Source organism: Hippocampus comes, unplaced genomic scaffold (assembly GCF_001891065.2).
Source record: "Hippocampus comes isolate QL1 unplaced genomic scaffold, H_comes_QL1_v1.1 scaffold261, whole genome shotgun sequence".
Taxonomy (NCBI): Eukaryota; Metazoa; Chordata; class Actinopteri; order Syngnathiformes; family Syngnathidae; genus Hippocampus; species Hippocampus comes.
Window position 1 is genome coordinate 211,340 of NW_017805824.1, and position 21,804 is coordinate 233,143.

The 21,804-nt window shown below is 38.9% G+C and overlaps 1 protein-coding gene across 2 annotated transcripts in view; it reads right to left on the bottom strand.

The window, feature by feature from the left end:
• Positions 1-21,804, bottom strand: part of furina (furin (paired basic amino acid cleaving enzyme) a) — a 64,239-nt gene that overhangs the window by 36,861 nt on the left and 5,574 nt on the right. Inside the window, exons 1-2 of one of the 2 annotated variants that reach the window (XM_019886720.1) lie at positions 20,083-20,206; positions 17,185-17,512 (exon numbers count right to left, since the gene is read on the bottom strand). In XM_019886720.1, the coding sequence (XP_019742279.1) occupies positions 17,185-17,478 (294 nt within the window). In that variant the 5' untranslated portion in view covers positions 17,479-17,512; positions 20,083-20,206. Of the gene's footprint in view, positions 1-17,184; positions 17,513-20,082; positions 20,207-21,804 lie in introns of those variants that run through there. The other variant, XM_019886721.1, reaches the window with a different exon arrangement.

Below are 21,804 nucleotides of genomic sequence, written 5' to 3' on the forward strand. Positions count from 1 at the left end.
TCACGCTCGCCTCGTCTTTATTTTTCATTCGCATTTCCTACAATAATCACGTACTTTACACTCACACTCATCACTGCTCAACGCTGTGATGAGACACAAGGAGCAAGTGATGCTAAGCTAAGTTGGCTGGAGAGGCTTTATCACGCATCAAGCAGTCACGACAATTCAGTGGAAGACAGTGATGGGTTGTACTGTGATGAAGTTTAAGTCTGTTGACCATTAACTCACTTAAAAACACAAATTTAAAGCTGTGTTGTTGTTACATCAAGCAGCAGTTGTCCACCGAGTGGCCAGAGAAGCAGCCGTCGGCTCGTCATCACATAGGTCACTTTCCAGTCTTTAGTCCCTAATCTCCGCCAACTCCGCCAACTCCTCTTTTCAGTAATACATCCATTCAGATTTTTCTCCCTTTTCAGTCTAAAGCAACCACAAACACGAGGCATCATTTTATTCTAGCTTTGTTACTTCAAGATTGCACCCATCAGCAATAAATGCCCATGTGGAAACACAAAAGTGGCCAAACATTGGTTCGGGGTGCCACAAATATGCTTTTAAAATTGTTTAAAAAAACAATTTCATGGCTTGCATTTTTGTGTCGACCGATTTTTGTGGTCGACATTTTGTTCCCAACCCTAGTTCTCAGGCACACACAGAACACTGCACCAAGGGGGACTGCCAGTGGGATGACAGCTAATAAGATTTAACTCTGGTGCCTAATTTTATCTCTCTTTAGAGCAATGATGGAGCACTGCGACTGGACAGGAATAGCAAACAAGTTCCTCTGACCCTGGTGGAGGACCACTGGGTTTATTTGAGGAATCCAATTTCACGACATTTCCCTGTAAGCTTCAGTTTGTAACATTTCCATCATCTCTTCTCTCCACAGAGGAATGTGCACTTTTGTCTCTGTATCCACAATGGGGAGGCCAAAACCGCTGCACCTGAATTTAATGGACTGTTATGAAGCTCTCTCCGAGATGCACAGGAGTGGCGTTGAGAGTTGTGACTGAGAAAAATGTCACATGGGCCATAATGCCTCCATTAAGATGATACGACGGATTGATGATAGAAAGTACATTTCAAAGAAATACAGCTGACGTCCGGCTGCTTTGTCAGTTTTGACACTTTTATTGGCAAAAACAACCAATAGTTTCCACACATTAATAAATTATAACAAAACTTTTTTAATAACCATTCTCTTCCTTGAGGAAAATAATGATGTAAAAGCATTCCCATTGTTTGAACATTATAGGAAAACACTATTTATTCTGGCAAAAATCTTTACCCTGAAATTTTCCAAGGCTTAATTGCATACTTTATAAGAATAAAACAATATGTACAACATGGGACAGATCTAACACAGCTTACCATTTGGAAAGAGCTAAAATGGAGAGAACGTATTACTCGATTCAGCTGTAAAAGCAGAACATCTTTGTTTAGAGAGTGTTGCAATCAACGGTAAGTACCTGAGAGTTGATCACAAGGCTAAGAGTTTTTCATACACCTTTAAAATGTATGGTTCAGAAATCCCAGCTTGGAATTTTCTGTGTGAACTTGGGCATATGAAAAATCACATGCTTGCACAGGTTTATAGGCACAACATCAGTCAGTCGGTCAAGCAAACCCCTCAGCGAAGTCACACAACAGCATTTACAGATTTTGGAACTGCATACACAAGGCCCGCATTATTAGATGTTCCGTTCATTTTGGAGAAAATGTAATACTTCTAAGTGCACCTTTTGGTTGTGAAAATAAAGTACTTATTTGTCTCAGATTGACTTCTCCCAAAAAAGGGACAATATAACTCGAAAACCCATTTATGAACAAACTTGATAATCTCCTTCATTCTAAAAGTTGAGATAAAACACTGATTTTGATGTGAACAAAAACCATAACACGATCAACAATGAGATTGTTCAAATTTACTAAAATTGAAAAAATATAATCCTGAAATAATTTTAGATACTTTTTTATTGGGTTCCCATACACATTTCATTTATTATGAAAATAATACAATTAAGATATTCATCCATCCATCCATTTTCCGAACAGCTTAATCGTCACAAGGGTCGCGGGGGGTGCTGGAGCCTATCCCAGCCGTCTTCGGGCAGTAGGCGGGGGACACCCTGAACCGGTTGCCAGCCGATCGCAGATTTAAAATATTCTGAAACCCAAAATATGGATTCACGGCTGCAGATACCTTTTTAGGCGCAAAAAATATATTGATAACTGTCACTTGATTTGTCTTCTGGCATGCTTTGCTGTAGAAAAATGGATTACAAAAGAGCTTTGGTTTTGCATGTATGCAATTATCGTGTTATCGTGTTAATAATGTTGACAAACTGAGTGGAACTGGAAAAAGTTTACTACAGGTGGGAAAGAACCTTTGTACATTGAATTTAAATACCTCACTCACTTGGTGACCCAGCCCAACAGGTCAATTGAAACTCCTTGATATCAACAAAGAGCTGCATCCTGTTCTTTGTATGCCTTCTTTTTCATAATAGTGTTGAGGACCCGGGGCGGTCTTCCGGGGACACAACATCAATGAGGGGAACATCTGCCTGCAGTTCAGTCAAAACGTCGAACACAGCTGCCGGATTCATCTCACTGGATGCAAAACCACACGACTGCATGGTGGCTGGGACAATTTCAAGGAAGCGGACCGCAGCTATTTCCTTTAGTCTGACAACACAATCAGCATCGTTCTCGAATCCCAAAGAGACTCAAGCTTTATTATCTTCATGTGAGTGATTACAAGGATTCAGCTGCACTTATTAATAATATTATGAGGGATTCGTTTCATCTTTTCCCCGGTAAAATGTTAAGCATGAGGTTCAAAGACAAAAAGTGCTTAAACATTCGGTAAATGTGATATTGTCATCTTGATCTTATAAAATAATGGCACCAGTCATATTTTGTCAGAAAATCTTTTTGCCTTAAACATCTCATGATACTAGTCACCACTGTTAAAATTCTTACTTAAACAGATCATTCAATTCTACCCCTGACATGAAATTACGAAATAATATACTCAGCATTTGGTTCAGTTTCTCGTGTTGTCTGAAAACAAAACAAAACAAAACAAAACAAAAAAGAATAATTTGACATGGGCCATTATTTGACTTAGTGTAAAAAGAGGTGAACAAAAAAGCTGAACTCTGTTTCGTTTAAAAAACAAGTAGCACCAGTTTTACTTGTGATTGAGGAAAAGGAGGATGTTTGTCTTTCATGCACAAATAATGACAACCTGTAACCTGAGCTGTCCACTGTAGCAACCACTGTCCCTGAAAGGGTTAAAGTAACGTTCTGAAAGAATATAGAGTCGTGGTTTCGGCTAAACACGGGACAGGCCTGAGCCATTTCCAAGATACTGTAATTGCACATTTCCTGGGGGTATATTTGAATTAAGTCAAGCATGTTGGCCCTGGACTCTCAGGGAACCTTTTCACCGGACCAGTAGTGTGTGATGAAATCCACTGGACCACTGGATAATTGCCCTGGGAATGCATGCATGTCAGACTGACAAACCAAAGCCACCACAGTATCCTGCCCAAAACATGAGTAAAAATGTGAATTTCATTAAGTTCTCTTCTATGATCTATTGAATCCTAAATTCAGTGTGGAACAAATGATGTGTCCTATTTTTGTACAAACTGTCTCTTATCTATTGGTTTTATATGCAATAACATTATTAGCATCAAATATAAGTCTTCACAAACGATTCCAAACGTTTCAAAAGCTGAGTCTGAATATTTCTGAACGTCTTGATGTCCAGCTTTTTAGTGAGGCGCTTGACAACCCATGATGCTCCGAAATGCTCCGTAATTCAGTAAAACATGACCGTGAAAAGTGGAAGTTTAAGAAAATGCTAGTAACCATCCAAACATCACCATTAAAACACGCTTTGCTCTGTTGGAGGCATGAATACGAGTATGCCACATCCATTCAAGACTGTTACTGCGTGTGTGTCACTAAACATGAGCTTGATAACATGTCTGACAAAGAACTTTCACAATAAATTTCTATATTAAAAACAGGGTTTGGGATGAGAGAAAAGAACCAGTAATACAGATTGGTTTACTAATGTCAACCATACGTGAAGCATTTCAAAGGCAAGTTTTTTTTTTAACACATGATTTCAATTAAACATGCTTAGCTGAAGATACGCCTCAACACGATTCCCTCACCTTGCTCTTTCCCCATACAAAGACTGAGCTGCAGTCATCCTCATTTCAACTTCACTTTACTCATGCCATCACTTTCTAATACAACATGATATTACTACCCCTTTTAAGATTTGCGAATCATTACTAGTCCTTTAATTATAGAAGAGAATATGACGGTTATAAACAAATTACGATGTAACCGACAGCAGTTAAATCTTGGAGCAATAGAGGAAAAATGCAGTCTATTACTAGCCAGCCATATTGCAGAACATTCCACAGGAAGCATTACGGAACTGAACAACAACAAAAATCTAATTGAAACAGACATTTAGATCTTTCTGAGGGGATTCTCCCATCAATCGATTGCAAAGGCTTGTAAAAAAGTAAAAATAGAGGTTTGCTAGCAATGTTAATATGTCATTTCTGCAAATGATTTGCAGGGCTTGAAAATGCGACCATGATGCTTGCAAATGCTCCCAATTCTTCCATGTGTGCTGGTAAAAATGTCATTTGGCTGCATAGCGCGAGTGCATGTTTTAATGCACACACTAGTATATACAGCGAAGGCGCTCTGATTCAGCCTTTGTCAGACGGCCCACAGAAGGCAGAACGCGCGTGACGTTAAATCCTTCCCGTATAAATGAAATAATTATCAGTCTGGATGTACACTTTGCCATGTTAATAGACATCTAACTTAACTAGCAATATTTGCGTTATAAAGGACAGCTTCCATTCAGCTCTTTGCCATACACTGAGGTGCTGACGACCTCCTCCTCATTTTTACGGAGAACGCGCATTTAAGTGACACGTGGAATCAAAAATACTGTTGGTACTATTGGTGTAAAAGACAATATGCATATGGGTTTGCTTGGGATCTCGAACTATTAACTTGTATTCAGCCACCACTATCTTAAAACGCAGAAACGGATTTAAAGTGTGGGGTCACTCGTCCTGCGTAATAGCTAGATGGTTGTGACAGAATATTTATACCATTAATAATAATTGACACCTCTCACATTCGGCGAGATGCGAAGTGAATTCAAATACAGTCGGGCATTTCCAATTCAAACAGAAAAAAGTCATTTGATGCAGTAAATTTTAATAGCTTAAAATCTCTAAATAATGCGGGCTTTCTATCAAGCTATAAACACTGACATATATTAAGAAGAATGACATGGTTGGAATCACGTTGCTAATTTACTTAAATGCCATCAATGGTCCATATAGTTACTTATGTTACACTTCCTGATCAAATCACTGGGCTTCCATTCGTCAGTCTAAGCGTTTGGGATGAAAAACATTCAATGAGTTTTACACTCCCCGAAGTCTTAAATAATAAAGAGCTAATCTTTTGGTGTTTGAGCCCAAGTGGACTTCATGGGAGACGACCAAAGGAGGACACTACTGTTGATAGCAAATCAGAAAAAAAGCCAGTGGAATTTGCCACAATGCGTACTGACAAACCACCACGTTTTTTGGGGGAATGTCCTTTGGACAGATGAGATTAAAGTTCATCTATTTGACAAGGTACATCGAAGTTAACAAGTATACCGGTACCAAGAAAAGAACACTATCTATTCTTATTCCCAATATAAACTCTTCGGAGTATCCAACAAAGCAAACTTCAATGTATGAAGGAAATAAGATTTAGGAACCAAACTGCCATGTCAGAAAGGTGCACCAAATGGTTTTTATAATTCACAATATAGAGTAATGATCTCAAGGGCAATGTTCATATCTTCCCAATCCGACCACTCTGCGGCAACAAACTGCAGCTGTTAGAAATTGACGAAATAAGGCACCCAATTCCATCCGCGGCAGTTCTCTATCAGCAACCTCATTATTCACAATATAGAAGATGGGCTCTGTTCTCCAACAGCCATCCAGGGACTCAATATTGCAGCCACACTGGGGGCGGTGTGCTATGGAATTATTTACTGATTCTTTCCTGCATCAGCATCACAGTAACACACATCCTGAAACTGTATTTCCTTTTTGTGTAACCTGGTGCTGAGATACAAGAAACCCCAAATAGGAGTTTTTCTTGATACGAGTCATTTGGCTGATTTTTTTGCTTTGACTTGAGAGCGCAAACTTGAGATACAAGTGCTGTATGCTGGCAGTGAACTCAATTCAACTCACCTCACAATAAGTATCCTGGGAATTCGTGAACAACTCATCAAAAAGAGGCTTCAAACTGTTTAATTGCACTCTCATTTGAGGTTTATGGTCAAATAAAACATTAAAAAAAGAAAACTGCACATTGTGTAGTTTAACAGAACTACATAGCTGTGCCTTATGAGTCTGTTTTGCTGAACGCAAACATGTAATGGAAAATGTCATTTACATGCTAAAATATGATGAAATCCCTAAATCCGTTACAAATGCACGCTGAGGACCATTGCCCTCAAACTGTTTGACTATTTTCTGAAACATTTGTTCACAAAGAGTTGATCCTCAACCCATCTTTGCTTGGGAACGACTGAGCAATTCAGGGATGCTCATTTTATACCCAATCATGATACCCGCCTGTTCCCAGTTAGCCTGCTCACCTGTGGGGCATTCCAAACAGGTGTTTGATGAGCATTCCTCAAATTTATTTATTTATTTTTTTGCCACCTGGTCCAGTTTTTGGGGAACGTATCACAGCCATAAAATTCAAAGTTAATGATTGGTTGCTAAAAATAGTTTGTAGTGAATTTAATTAAATATAGGTTGAACATGATTTGCAAATCATTGCATTCTGGTTTTAATTTATGTTTAACACAACACCCCAACGTCATTGCAATTGGGTTTGTAGTAGTTCACATTATCAAAACAAATGCCACTTCTAATGTGAACGGAATGCTTCTGTGAAGTCACATGCATGCTCAAGGAAACAACTCACGTGGTACAGAGTGTACCAGGAAGTACATATCAGAGGAAGTATATATGGGCAATCATATACAGTAGGTGTGAAAAGACACTCAACTCACCTGATGAATTTGTCACGTCATTTACACTGATAACAAAACACAAGGTATACATGTTTGGCAAAACAATTGGACCACTAGCATATTAAGCAACCATTTCTGCCAACTTGGCAGGTTACCAAAGACATTACTGTAGAAACAATTCAAACTAAATACCGGTAAGCATCCTGTGCTGTTTAAGGAAGTGAGAACAGCCTTGAACATGGTTTGATAAGAAAAATATGAAAAATCCATTCAAGGTGCAATAAAGTCTAACTTGATTGAAAAAAAAAAACAACTAAATGATGGCTGATTGACATTAAAAAAAAACCCCAAAACATTCAACTTCTCATTATTTAAATCAACTTTCATAAATGCATGTGCTGCTTCTGTTCGTAAACTGCCCTTTATATGGATGTTTGGCCATTATTTTCACTGTCTAATGCAGCCGGATGATTGCTGTTCTTTTACCATACAGTGCAAAAATATAAAACATCTATTTGATTGGCCATAAACCTGTTTTCCCCTTCAATCAGCACGACACCTCATCTGAAATTTAAAAGATGTTACCCTGTCGCACAACATCAACAATAAAATACAATTGAGGATTCCTGTTACATAGGGGGGGAAAACAACAAACATTTTCAGCCATCATAAACTGCTCCACCCAAATAGTCCATTCCTCCTAAAGTGTTCCTTCACACAGGATTTTCAACATTCACTTCATTGTTTTCATTGTAAAAGGCTTATCAGATGGAGGCCCTGTTTAAATTGCACCTCAAACGACTGCCCCACCTCCCCAAGGAGGCTGTGGTGATATATGTGTTTACATGCAAGAGGGAGGATGGGTCATTACAGGTCTTGTTCAACACCCCAGACGCTCCATATCAGATAGTACAAGGCCAGAAGATTTGGATCTTTTGAATTTAAGTTGACATTTGTTGCATTTCTTTCTTACCCATGTGAGTCCAGGGCCAAAATCTTCTACAGCAATAACACAACTCATTAGGATTAAAAAGGGGAAGTCAACCCCAAAATGTTCTTTACAAAAATACGTTCTATGAAGCCACATTAGTCTAAACACGGCTTTCTGATTAATACTGCATTTGCGGAATATGCGTTGAGCAGTAAAATCCACCCGTTTTTGTCCATCTCACGAGGCGGCCATTTTGCCATTTGCTGTCGACTGAAAATGACACCAATAATGGCTCACCTGCCTTGTGATGTCATTTTCAGTCAAGAGCAAGTGGCAAAACGGACGACCACCCCGAGATGGACAAAAACGGGTGGATTTTATTGCTTTACTCATTCCACAAATGCAATATTAATCAGAATGCCGTGTTTAGACTAGTGAAGGTATACAGAACATATTATTGTGAAGAAAACAAATTTGGGTTGGTTTTCCCTTTAAGAAACTGGCTAACAGCGCTCTTATCTCACTGCCACTGGAGCATATGAGTCAGTTCAGTTCAGCCCAGTGAATTTGCTTCCTTCCTCGAAGTGATGAGCTTGTTACCTCCACCCAGATTTATGCTTTTAGTCAGGGTTCACATTCAGGACCTTCTGTCGCTGGAATAGAAACAACCATGGAGGCAAATACTAAGGAAATTAAAACTGACTTTGGATGAGTCAAATGTCATTCATGAGTCCTGTTTTATTTTTTAAATTAGAATTCATTAACTCAAGTTCTCATCAGTAAAGGCCAGAGTTGATGGGGAATATTAGTACACTTTGCTTTAGCCTTGACACCACTCAGATCTGCTGACATTTTATGCAAAATATCAGCTAAAATCTCATAATATCCAGTTAAATGTCAACATTCATAGGATATAAATATAACTACGTCAGCCAGTGACAGACAAATATAATCAACTCAAGTCCAACTGTGATCTAAGAACTGACCGTTCCCTGCCTCGATGAAAGAAGAAGCGAGCGGTGGACTGGTGCAAGTGTTGCCAACCTCTTAAGGAGTCAGACTCTGTCTCTTGCCCCGCACCAGATTCTACAATAATGTTGAAACAGCACAAACATAGACCTGGAATATTGACAGGAGAGGACATGGTTACGTTGCCGCTGTTGCTGAATGTCTTAATGCTGGTAGAGCACTCCGGAGCATAACGGTTCAAAAGCGGGAGGGTCATTGAAAAGCTTTTGGATATTGGTAGTGTTTCCTCCTGAGGGTGAAATATTGAATTTACAAGTATTGCAAGTTGCCCTGTTGTTATCCTTTCTTGTAAAATATAACCAATCTTTTGACTGTGAGCTGGCGCCATGTTTCTTCTTTGCTACGCGATGCAACGTGCGTAGTTACGTCATTTGGAATTGAAACTCTGGGAACCAGTTCTCAACCAGAACTGGTTTTCAATTCCCATCCCTATGGGTGACGGAATACACATCACAGAGTTCTCGCTGGAATCGGTCAGCTTATTGACTGACCATGTTCATGTATTTGTCAGCTACATTTGTATCCCGCAATCAAAGTCACCAGAGAAACACAAGTAACATTTATCCCCATTTTCAACATATTGAATGTTTATTTGTGTTTTTGGAAGAATTTTTCGGCAACTTTTGTTTTTCTTCCCAATACATTTCAATAGGCATACATTCTATTTTCGCTATTTGTGGGTCGGGCCTGTCCCCTATCGCCGCGAATATCGGGGGTAAATAAGTTGTTTAAATAAATATATTGCTCCATCTCCAGATCAGATCAGTGATCAATGCTGTTTGTTTCGTTTATTAATTCGCTGATTGGCCCCATAATTCTTATCATGTCAACCCTACGATACATATTCGACAGGAAATAAATATATTTCTCAAATAGCATATTTGCACTTATATATCATACTATGAAAAGTATGAGCACCATATTGGAGCTTAGCGAAAAAAGTAGCTACTTTTCATTCCGACAGAAATTCCACAAATACCTCAACTGACTCCACGCCTGTGCATACATGCACATTCTTGAAAGCTAAAGAGGTGCCTGTCTATGTACTTCCATATCCCTGCAGCACATCTGGCTCTTATTATAGCCCTGTGACCTGTGTGTGTGTGTCTGCTCCATCCAAGCCTTCCCATCACCGTGCGGGGGTGGGGGGGCTGAGTAATAGAGTGAGTGTCGATGCGGTTCTCAAGACCCCTGGCAATATGGGTGTTCACTTTATTGCTGTTGGCTGGAGGCAGTCTCTCGCAGATGAGCTTGCTGTTTTTTTTCCCTCTGTTCTTTAGTTATTGTGTACCAAAGAGTAAGACTGAAGGTTTAGTTCATTCTAAAGTTTGTTTGGGACATCAGAGTTGAGAGGTGTTTATTTGTTATTAGGGAAAAAAAAGTGATTAAATATATCATCACTTCACCATTAGCTACACTTCAACGAGCCGTGGTCGTTTGTATTCCTACAAGTACTAGTAATATTATGACATTAAGGACACAGTGCAGCGTCACTGTATTTATTTTATGATAAATAAAGTTGTCGTTAGCACACAGTTGTCGTCTACGTATTAATGGGAACAGTAATTTGGCAATGAAACTCCACTTTGATGCCGGTGCCTTTGTTCCTCGCGGCTGAAATGAATCTATTAAGACTCGCAGCCATTACGATTACCCTCAAGTAGCTTTCGGTTCATGTCCGACTCTGCTTGCTTCCACTGTCCATGAGTGAGCAGTGATGCAAGACATCAGCAACGCCACGGGCAGAAGAACGCTGCAGTACAGCAAGTATCCTTGCTTGTTTTCAACTTGTCTTGAGCATTCTGACCCATTATTTTCTTTTAGTTATTATTATTGGGTTTTTTTTTTAATATCCGTAACAGACACGTCTTATGGCTGTAACAAAGTAACGTTGAATAATTTCCGTGGCAAAATACGGATAATCCATTACAGTTGGCAGCTCTGGGAAACTTCTGTTTTTATGATATCTATACTGAGCAGAATAATGCCACACAGAGGCCACAACATAGTTAATAAAGAATGAACCTTACTATTTACTATTTCTCAAGACGTGATCTGTCAACAATCAAATCGAGTTCTCAGTCATTAAAGCCGTCTTTAGACTGGAACAAAAAAAACGTTTTGGGGGTGGGACTACTACTAGACTGGTGGCAGGTACTCGAAGACAAATATTGGTTTATCAAGAGGTAACTTATTAGAGGTAATTAATTGATAGAAAAACTGCCAACCATGAAAAGAAGCCTTTTTTCTGATGTTTCACCATTGATATGACAAGGAAATACAGGTTCTGTAAGACAGGCTGTAATTTAAGGCCACTTTTGCATCAAAATTAGTGGAATGAAGAACCATGAAGCATCTTACTGTCGCATGTTGAGACCGAGCTTAGTCACCCTATGTTTAGAACAACAGCACTAAGATGGATCAAATTAAAGGTAATCCTTTAGATGTCTTCTTTGGATCTGCTCGTCTGGATTCATTTTATTTTTGTTTGGCTTACAAAGCACGATACTACTGGAAAATAAAACCTCCCCTTTATTCCAGGTTATTGTAGCCATTTTGAGCACCGAAGTTGTCAACGTTTGCTCTATGACTAAGAGAATGATTTCATTGAGGAGTCATTTCAGTTCGAGCAAAACTCCTTCTGCGTAAAGTTATTAAAATGTCGTTTCAGTGAAATCAGCCCAGCATTGCAATATGTTCCCATTCAAAGTTGATGCTGAAAAGTTATACTTCATGTTCCCATTCAAAGTTGATGCTGAAAAGTTATACTCTACATGTGGGATGCAATGACGACATTCACTTTTACGAGGCTTGCGCTTATTAACTCTTATCACTTTTTCATGGTTTAATTAAACCTTGTGGGAGATTTACAAATAATCCAACTCAATATCTGTGTCTTTCTCTGCTGGTTTGTTGAATACGCTAGTTTTGCATTATCATATCTACACTTTGGCTTAATAAAAACGAATCAACTGCACTACTAGCTATTCAATTGTTTTATGGCCAATACGGTTGAGGTATATTAATTCAGGTGTTTTAGCTCCATATTCTCTCGGCTGTTGTTTCCACTAGAGTAGACCGGATCAGTCAATCTCTGCAGTTCATTAACTTTCAAAGCAGAGCAGCTGCATTGCGATGAAGTGAAATGCAGGGTTGCTTCAGGAGAGGCCAAAAGAAGGAGTAAAAGCAGGCACTCTCACAGTGACCCTCGGACCAAAGACACTGTAGACATTGCTGTAGGCATCACTGACGGGATGGTGGAAGCAGAGTATAACAATAAAGGCCTCGACCCAATGCAGTAGCCATTTCACAATCGCACCATGACCAAGGCACAGACTACACTTGTTTTATACATGGCTGCACAGTCCATTTGTTAAAGTGAGCTAGAAAAGGTTGAGTACGGAGTGGTCCATCAAAAATGGATGATGATACTGCCCGAGTAAATACATTTTACAAAACACGCTTTCTACTAAAATCAAATATTAAACGGTGGAAATCCATCGCTGTTGACATTAAGTTATATACAGTTGAGTTGAGGAACCTGGAAGGCCTCAAGGTAATACAACAAAATTGAGGCAAAATGTGTGCATACATTTGGCTGCAACCAGCAGAGATGCTCTCTACAATAGCATTATAGGCATCTATCGGTGACTTAATCACCACCCCCCCCCCATCCCCCTGCAGTCGATCAGGGAAATTTTGATCACCATTCTTATATCCTAGTCCATCTTAATGGACTTTAAATCTCCAAATAGGGCATGATGAACAAGTTAATTCGATACATACAGTATGTACATAATGTAATATCAAAAGGCAATTCTGAAGGCGTTTTTCCTTTTCAGTGAGATGAATTGCATTTGGTTGCAATGCAATAAAACAGAGGAAACCCCTTTGGGGATCGTGCAGAGTAGCTCCTTGCAGCGCTCAACAGGCACAGTCTTCACCCAAAATCTCTGGTTAGATGTCTTTCCAGCTATTTTTCTCAAACACCCCCACCACAACCCAGTTTATAGTTCCAGTTCTCCAGAGTCCAATTATGGATTTCTTGCTGTCAGTCTCTTTTGAAACATGCCAGTTGTGGCCAATATAAAACATTTTACACCGTAGAGAATGTTTTCGTGAATAGACCACCAGTAGATCAATGAAGGGATGGCTGGCCACTATAGTTATATATAGTCAGTATATATTGATGCATAATTATATCGTAAATACAGAATCAGCCATTCAACAATTAAAATTTCAAGACAAAAAAAGTTAACTTGTTTCAATTAGATGCTTTGTCATCTGGCATTTCTTTTGTGATTCAAGAAATTATTTTATGTAGCAATTACGGCATCAAACTCTTGAAAATACACCTGCCGTCTCCTAGAATGATGTTACCGTTCTAATTGTTCCAGTTATCTAAGCGACGGTGAAGCAATCAAAAGAGCATGTCTGACTAAATGAGCCATTCAGTGTACATTCAGGTGAGCGTGGACATTGACTTGCGTGGCTTCTTTGAAAGGCTCGACTCAACTTTGTTTACAGAGCACAAAAACAAACACACCTACAAAGAGCTGAGCAGAGTGAATAAAAGCGAACTGACAGCCTTTGATGTCATGTTCTATGGTGCAGATGCAGCAAAATTGAGGTTACGATAACCAATAATACAATAATGGTGACAAGCATATCGTCACTGTCCTGTGAAAGACATTTGTCATTTTAAAACATGTTGAAATTCATGGGATATCTGAAAGACTCCATGAACATTTTTTTTCGAATTTAAATTTAATAAAATACATTCAAGGAATGGATGAAACACCCCATGAACATAAAAATTGGACATACCTGTTTTTTAACAGGACTGCGACGTTATACCACTATATGCAGGATGAGGGATAAATGTCCCCATGGCTCAAGAGATTCTCGATCCCCATGATCATAGTTTTGTGACAGAGCATCTGACGCCGTCCCTCAACATAATGGCCAGCACACTGCAGAGTTGCCTGGAAGAGCTACTCCAACTTTAAAAAGTCACAACTTCATATGACATTTCAGTGGCAATAAAGGTGATTATTATTTCATTTGATTGATTTATTTGTTTTTTTTTACACAGCAAAGCATTTAAGGGTTTCTCATCATTTGTCTCCGGAAAAACAATTAAAAATAGGATTCAAGCAGAATAGAAAAAAAAAGGTCCCAAAACACCTTTAATCATTTAGTCATGAAGGGTTGTGAAGTTATTTTTAGCATCGTACAATAGCATTTATGAAGCGCCATTTTGAAGCAGACTTAACCAATAAGTATAAACTCTAAAACGAACCCCTTTAATTCCTTCAATTTATTTCTTTAAGCTGAAGACATTTGGTATTTCATTGGAAGAAAATATATTCGTTGTGAAATGTACTGTTGAGTCATTAAATTGCCAGCATATGTAGGTAGGGCCAGAGGTTAATCCTGCTATGCAGCATGTTACATAGCGACACTCCCTTGATCACAAAAGATTCATGAGCTGTGTACAACACTGAATCGATGATGTAAAAAAAAAAAAAAAAAAAAAAGGCCTCACGTCAGCATCAGGAAGACGAGTGGCTTCGAATATGCAAGAAATCCGAGGTCTTTAACGAGAAGTCAATCTCAACAGATAACTCACTCCGGTACTTTTTGAGCATGTTAAGTTTTTCATCCCGTGTCTACTTTGATCCTATTCTCAGACAGCTCAATTGATTTTTTTTCCCTCTTCATTAATTTAATGTGTCATTCTAGGCACCTCTTGCTGATGTTAACGTATACTAAAATGCCACATTATGACGTGAATGCCATCCGAATGGAACGGCGACTCAACCACATCTTATTTCCATTTGAGAAGCACAGCAAGTTTGATGATGAGGGTAAGGAAGAGTCTTTAAAATGTAAAACAACCATTCGTAGAAGCAAGCTGGCAGTTAATCCCAATATCAAGCCGTGCGAGTCAGCCGATTTCTTAATTGAATTACTTTCACTTTCTTTTCATTATTACCCTGCTCCAAAGCGAACTGATAATTTGACAGTGCAGGCAATGTCCATAAGACTTTTTCTGAAAGTCTTCTTCATTTGAGGAATATAAATATTGATATTCTGTCCGTCACACAATTACGGTTCAAATGGAAAAAGGCAAATGAGATGATAAAGATGGTACTGTCAGCATTTGACGGCTAATACACAGTGCCTAGCCAGTATATTTGGTGGATCATGACTTTTCTCACTGACATAAATGAGTTTTACATTGACTATATACCTTGATTGACCAGTTCGGCTTTTGATAATGAAATTCCACCACATTATGACGTGAATGCCATCCGAATGGAACGGCGACTCAACCATATCTTGAAGTGATTCTCGGGCTTCATTGTTCAACCGACCATGAAAGGCCTCGGTTAAGAGCCATCTAATCGGGACCATGGACTCAAGACCTTTTTTAACATTGGTCCATTTTGACTGTCCTTTTATAATAATGTGACAATATGTAGACCACTAAATTATTAAGAAAAGCTATATTTGTCCACTGTGCATGTGTCCTTCACTGCACTTCCCCTTCCTCAATCGGTTCTTCGGCATTGACCAATAGGAAGACAGTGCTCTCCGACTTATGAGGAGACGCTGACATGGCACACACAATCACAATGCGGTGTACAGTATTTAAAAAGTCACTTGAACAAAATATTGGAAATTATACGGATCATTTCAACTCATACTACGTTTGCTATAACTAGTAGCTGATAAGCAAACGTGATGTCATCACACAAATGTTACCTCAAGTTCTTTTTGGAGAATAGACAGTTCATACCGCCCTCTCCCTACCATCCAGGGCCTTTTTTTTTTCTTTCTTTTTATTTTTTCGAACATAGAAACAACAAATAAACACATAATGCCTCCCTCCATCAACAGGGTGAGTATATATATACATATGTGATTAACTATCGATTGGCTGGTGACCGGTTCAAGGTGTACCCCGCCTGTCGCCCAAAGTCAACTGGGGTTGGCTCCATGAATCTCGTGAAGACAAACACTTCAGAAAATTCATGGAATGACTTTTCCAAATCTGTAAAATGATCAAGTCAACACTCCAAAATTACCTGATAAGACTGGAAAAAAAAATGGCCAATTGCAACTATCCTTTCCTTCCTCATTGCAACACACTCATGCACAAAACAGCAGCGTCATACACATACAAGGCTATGTCTGACCACACATTACTCACAAACCACAGTCACCATAAGCAAAGGTTTCAAATGTTTGTTTGCGCAAAGCTAAAAAAAAAAAATGGCTTAGTTTAAGTCAAACAGCGGTAGCATTCTAGACTGTAATCAAGATGCTGTAGAACATACTGCTATAATCATAAACTGTGAACAAATGGGAGAACTTGTTTATCAGTGGCAAAAAATATATATAGACATGAATATATGACAAATTGATTCCTGGGTAATCCCCCCCCAAAAAAGGAGATCGCATCATAAGATCCTACTCACGGAAGTCATGCTAGTCTAATTCTAAGGCTGTCAAACTGGTTCTAATTTACCGTGGCAAAAACACAAGCTACTTATTGTACGTGACGTCATTTCTTTTCATTGTCTTTTTTCCCCAACCCACTGGAACCTCCCATGCCGTGATTTTGTAGTCGTTATTTTAGAGGCCTGAGAGTTGTTGTGCTGCCGAAAACCACTGGATATATCTAAATGTGATGAGCTCTTTCATGAAATCAAGCCCAAATAACAATAAAGATGTAACCGAAGCACAAAGGAACTGTCATTCCTTGGCCACATGTTCAGATTTACTCTATGTTGCTTTGAGAGTCAAGTGGGGCTTTCTGAACAGGCAGGCGCAGACGCGCTATAAAACAGCATGGTAAACTGATTAAATTGGACCCCGAGGACACATGCACAAATACTGTATATCGCTATTGCTGAGCAATGTGCCTATTAGTGCCTACAGATGATAATGAGCCAGCCAGGAACTAATGGAAAGTAAATTCACTTAATAGTATAACTTGCAACAGCATGATAATTCAGCAGATGTCTAAACACAACCTCACGCCATTTTGTGTTTTTACACTTCTCATGTACAACTACATGAACACTAGGAGCAAAAATGGCAAACTTACATGTCCGTAGTTGATGAAGCCGTGTTTACTGGCAATTTGTTCCGCTTCCTCCCGACCTCCAGGTATGTGGACAGCCCATGTGTTTGTATAGACGTTTCGACCCGATGCCGGCTGCAGCCCAGAAACCAGCAAGATCAACAGGGAGCATAATATCAACTCCAACAACGTGAGCCTACGGCTGCTCGCAGAGGGAGATGGTGGGCCAGCGGCCATGGGGTCTCCAGAAGCAGCACAGTCGATGAGCATTGCACCTTTCTGCCACACCAGGGCTGCCCGCGATGCTTGCCAGTGCATGGGAGAGACTACGAGAGGGAAGGTCACAGCTTACCTGATGGAAAACACGGTAAGAATAAATACAAGTTGACATACATGCAAGAAGGACAAGTACCACACAATAAAATTAATTGATTATAAAAGTATTAACTATTTGGACAATCAATTGACCCTTCAGAGCCACTACTTCAAATTAAAATTGCCCAATCCTTATTGGTTTCAGCCTCTCAAAAGTGTATATTCCCTATTTTGTGTGTGTCAAGATGAGACATTTGCCAACATCTGCTTTAGTACGGAAAACAATCATGAACAATTTATGGGGGAAGAAAAATTGTCAATCTCATCTGTTGCAAAAATCATTAGATTCAGCCGTAGTCAGAATATCCCATAAAAGTGACATGTAGTTGAACCGGAGGCAGCTTTAGAAATGCATATCAAACTACTGGTAGCACCCCTCCCTTTGCATTAATCAGTAGCGAAGAGGTATCTCTGTGTCAAAATTGACGAGTACTTCACACCCTCTCATGTTGACATTGCTTTGGCCTTGTTTCAACTTTAAAGAGCATAAAATAAACATCAATAATCAGTTAATGAACAGTAATGTGGGGGGAAAAAAAGACCTGCAATAAACTTTAAGGCATTTCATTCAGATTTTTTGATTAATCAATCGAATAATCAATCGAATAACTGATTAAAAAAAACATTGCATAGCTTCAGCCTTACAGTCAAGTGGCCAAATGAATAACAAAGGGTTCATTTCTCCTGTTTTTTTCTTTTTTTACGTGGATTCAGTTGGCTTTAGTGGATGAAATTTTCAATTTTGAAACATCCGTCTGTATGGCCACAAGGCAGAACAATAATGACGACTTTCAGCAGGCAAATGTCAAGTCACGATCAGACCCGGTATTGTTTTGAGACACACCTTTGAAACTCTAATAGGCAAGACTTTGCATCAAGAAAGACACATGAAATACTCGAGTAAACTGATTTCCCTGACAACATGGTGGATTTTGTGGTCTCGTCAAAACAGTCGAAAGCAGCAGTGAAACGAGAAACATCTTTTGGATGGCGGTTGCATTTTTAAAGTCGAGGAGCTGCACTGAACACAGGCTGATTGCCAGGCTTTGAATAGAACTGCTCAAATTCACTCCTTCCTGCTTCAAGTGGCCAAACGTGTTTACCTCGTTCCAGCCTTCTCATTCTGTTCTTCAAAGAATGGCGCTCGTCTCCAGGGGTGGGCCTCGCCCCAAAGGTTAAATGAAATGGCTTTTCTTTATGCCCTCGCAGCACATTCAATGCGCATCACGTTACTTGGCCATTGTCGAGGAGTATTGAAAATTGTCTGGACAACTTGCATCATCATTTCTGGTAATTACCTTCCGAGTACAGTTTGCGCTTAAAGTGTGCTCAAATATGAGAGCCACCAGTGTTGCTAGAATGCAAAAATTCCCTGGTTGAATGGTTCATTCAGCAAAAAATAAATAAATAAAATTCGATGAGCAATGCCTTGGTCAAATTATTTTCCAGTAAATTATCCAAAATGTTAATACTTCCTTTTATTAAAAATAGAGGAGTGAAATAACATTTCAGCTTTCTTAACAAAAAACAAAATCAATCTTCTAAGTCAGTCCAATGACAAAACAAAAACTTGTTTTCGGTAAAGTGACTGTTATTCTGCTAAGGGGAAATTTATTGAGGGTTTTTTTTTTCCATGTTGTCCTTCACCCAGTCCGACATCCATCTGATATCTTTTATTGCCTCACTAGCAGGGTTGATTGAGGAAGTTTAAAAACATCTTGCCCACATACATTGTTGATCTGATACCATTGTTCAGTTCATGCTCAGTGTACACAAAGCTATCCCGGAGCATTTGACTTGTCTATCATCAAAAGTCACCCTGCATATTTTGAAAATAACACTAGTAGCAAATGATCTATGGACGTGTTGAAAACAGTCTTATACTGGTAAGAACATTATGTATTACTGATAAATACATTTTGAATTTCACAAAGACACAACCAACAATTGGGGAACCATTTTTGAAATAAAATACAGAAGGCAAGAATAAGGTTTAGTGGCCAAAATGTCACACTTTTTTTTAGAGGACACCTGGTTTCCGTTTTGTTTTTGTGTTTGTTTGTTTGTTTGTTTGTTTCGAAAACCATACAAAGTCATACATTTAAATTCCTCGACCAATTTCTGCAACTACATCTCAGCCATATGCCTCCTATGAAAACCAGAAACCAAAGGAAGAGAAATCAACCACATCTGATTATTATTGTTATTGTTGTTTTAATAGTTTGCTATCTATCACCTGAAGTCTTGCTCAGAATGATGACTTCAACGGTCGCTATTCGTCAAATTTTTGTCAGGACAATAAATCATCAAGTCAAACTAAAATACACACACACACACACACACACACACACACACACACACACACACACACACACACACACACACACACACACACCCCTATACAGCACACACACCTATACGGAGGGAAAAAAAAGCACAAGAGAAATGTACTAAAATAAAACAAACACACATAACACACATAAACACACATTTTCTTATAATATTCAGGGGGGAAAAAGCACAAGTAAAATTTGCAGCTTAACTTACTCGACTTTGTCCTCTATCCTTTGGTCCAGCTGGTAAACATGTTTCCAAATCTCTGTTTGAGGTTAGTATGAGCTGACTTTAAATACAGATGTCTGTGACCTCACCTACAAGCTCAGCCATTCAGTTGCCCAACAGCAAGGATAAAACCCGCGCAGGCGCACACACACACACGCACACACACGAAGCCCTGGCGTGTACAGGAACTAGTTTGCTATTCACCAGATACATGAGGCAAAGGCGCTCAGCGTTCTCATTGCGAGTGGTCTCGTGTTGGAGCACAGTAAATGATACCACATGTCAGACAGTCAACTTGTAGTCGAGCAAATACAGGAAATCATAATGAGTCTGATTAAACTACAAGGAGAATGCTAACCTTTCAAAAATTAGGACATTTCATATTATCGCATTACTTAAATATTTACCTTTCGGAGAAGTAGGAAAAACATAATTCTATGCTGTTTATCTGACATTTACTTACCGAAGACACTGAACTAATATATCAACCCAAGTATATGCCAGCAGAAGTAGTTTTTAACGCCAACAAAAAGCACCACCCGTGAGATATTAAGTCCAGTGTTTTACTGACAGCTCGGGAGAACAAGGCTTTTATTTCGTATTCCTTAAATGATGTTCACGGTCTTTAACATTTTGTCTTATTTCTTAAATAATGTAAACAGTCCTTTTTACTTAATGTTAAAAGGTGCTGAACTGCCACAATTAATATCAGGGCTGAACAATTAATCACATTCAAATCGGCATTCCAATGGAGTAAAATGTGATTTACAAATGGCAAAAGTTGCAATTTGGGAGAACAAAAACAAAAAAAAAAAAAATCTCTGCTTCTTTTCGGTTGATCAGTCAGTAGCTAACTCCAGTGCTTAAGAAGTGCAGTTGGCATGTGTACATACCATTGTTTCATGAAACGTGAAAAGTTGAAGTGGCTGAAGTCATAGATTTGTTTTTCGATTATTAACGTAATATGATTTATGACTTGCGTTTACATCACACTTGAGTTTTGTGAAGTTGTCAGAGTGAACGCTGAAAAGACTGAAGTAGATAAATTGTGTTTCACATAAATTCATGGTTCATTTGCCTTTATTTTGGCATTGCATGTACTTGTTAAATCCTACATGTGAAGAGGGTCTTTAAACAAACATTGCAATATTTATTGAAGAGGATTAATGAAAAAAAAAAAAGAATCGCAATTCGATTCTTTTACTAAATCGTTCAGTCCTAATTTACACACCAGATGACGTTTCTATTTTATTATGTAATTTGGCTATTCTCTGGCTATGTGTACACTTACATAGCGGACTGAGGCATACTTGCAGTTCAGCACCAGCGGATTTGCATATTCACAGATTTATTTTTTTCCTCCAATTTCTTTTCAATATTTTTTTATTCTCTGGGGTTGTATCAGCCCTATCCCACCATCATTTTTCATGGAAAAAGCAAAATGAATGTTTATCATCTTTTTTTTGGGGGGCGGGGGGGGGGGTTGTGTACACTTACATAGCGGACTGAGGCATACTTGCAGTTCAGCACCAGCGGATTTGCATATTCACAGATTTATTTTTTTCCTCCAATTTCTTTTCAATATTTTTTTATTCTCTGGGGTTGTATCAGCCCTATCCCACCATCATTTTTCATGGAAAAAGCAAAATGAATGTTTATCATCTTTTTTTTGGGGGGCGGGGGGGGGGGGGTAAAAAAATACGTGAA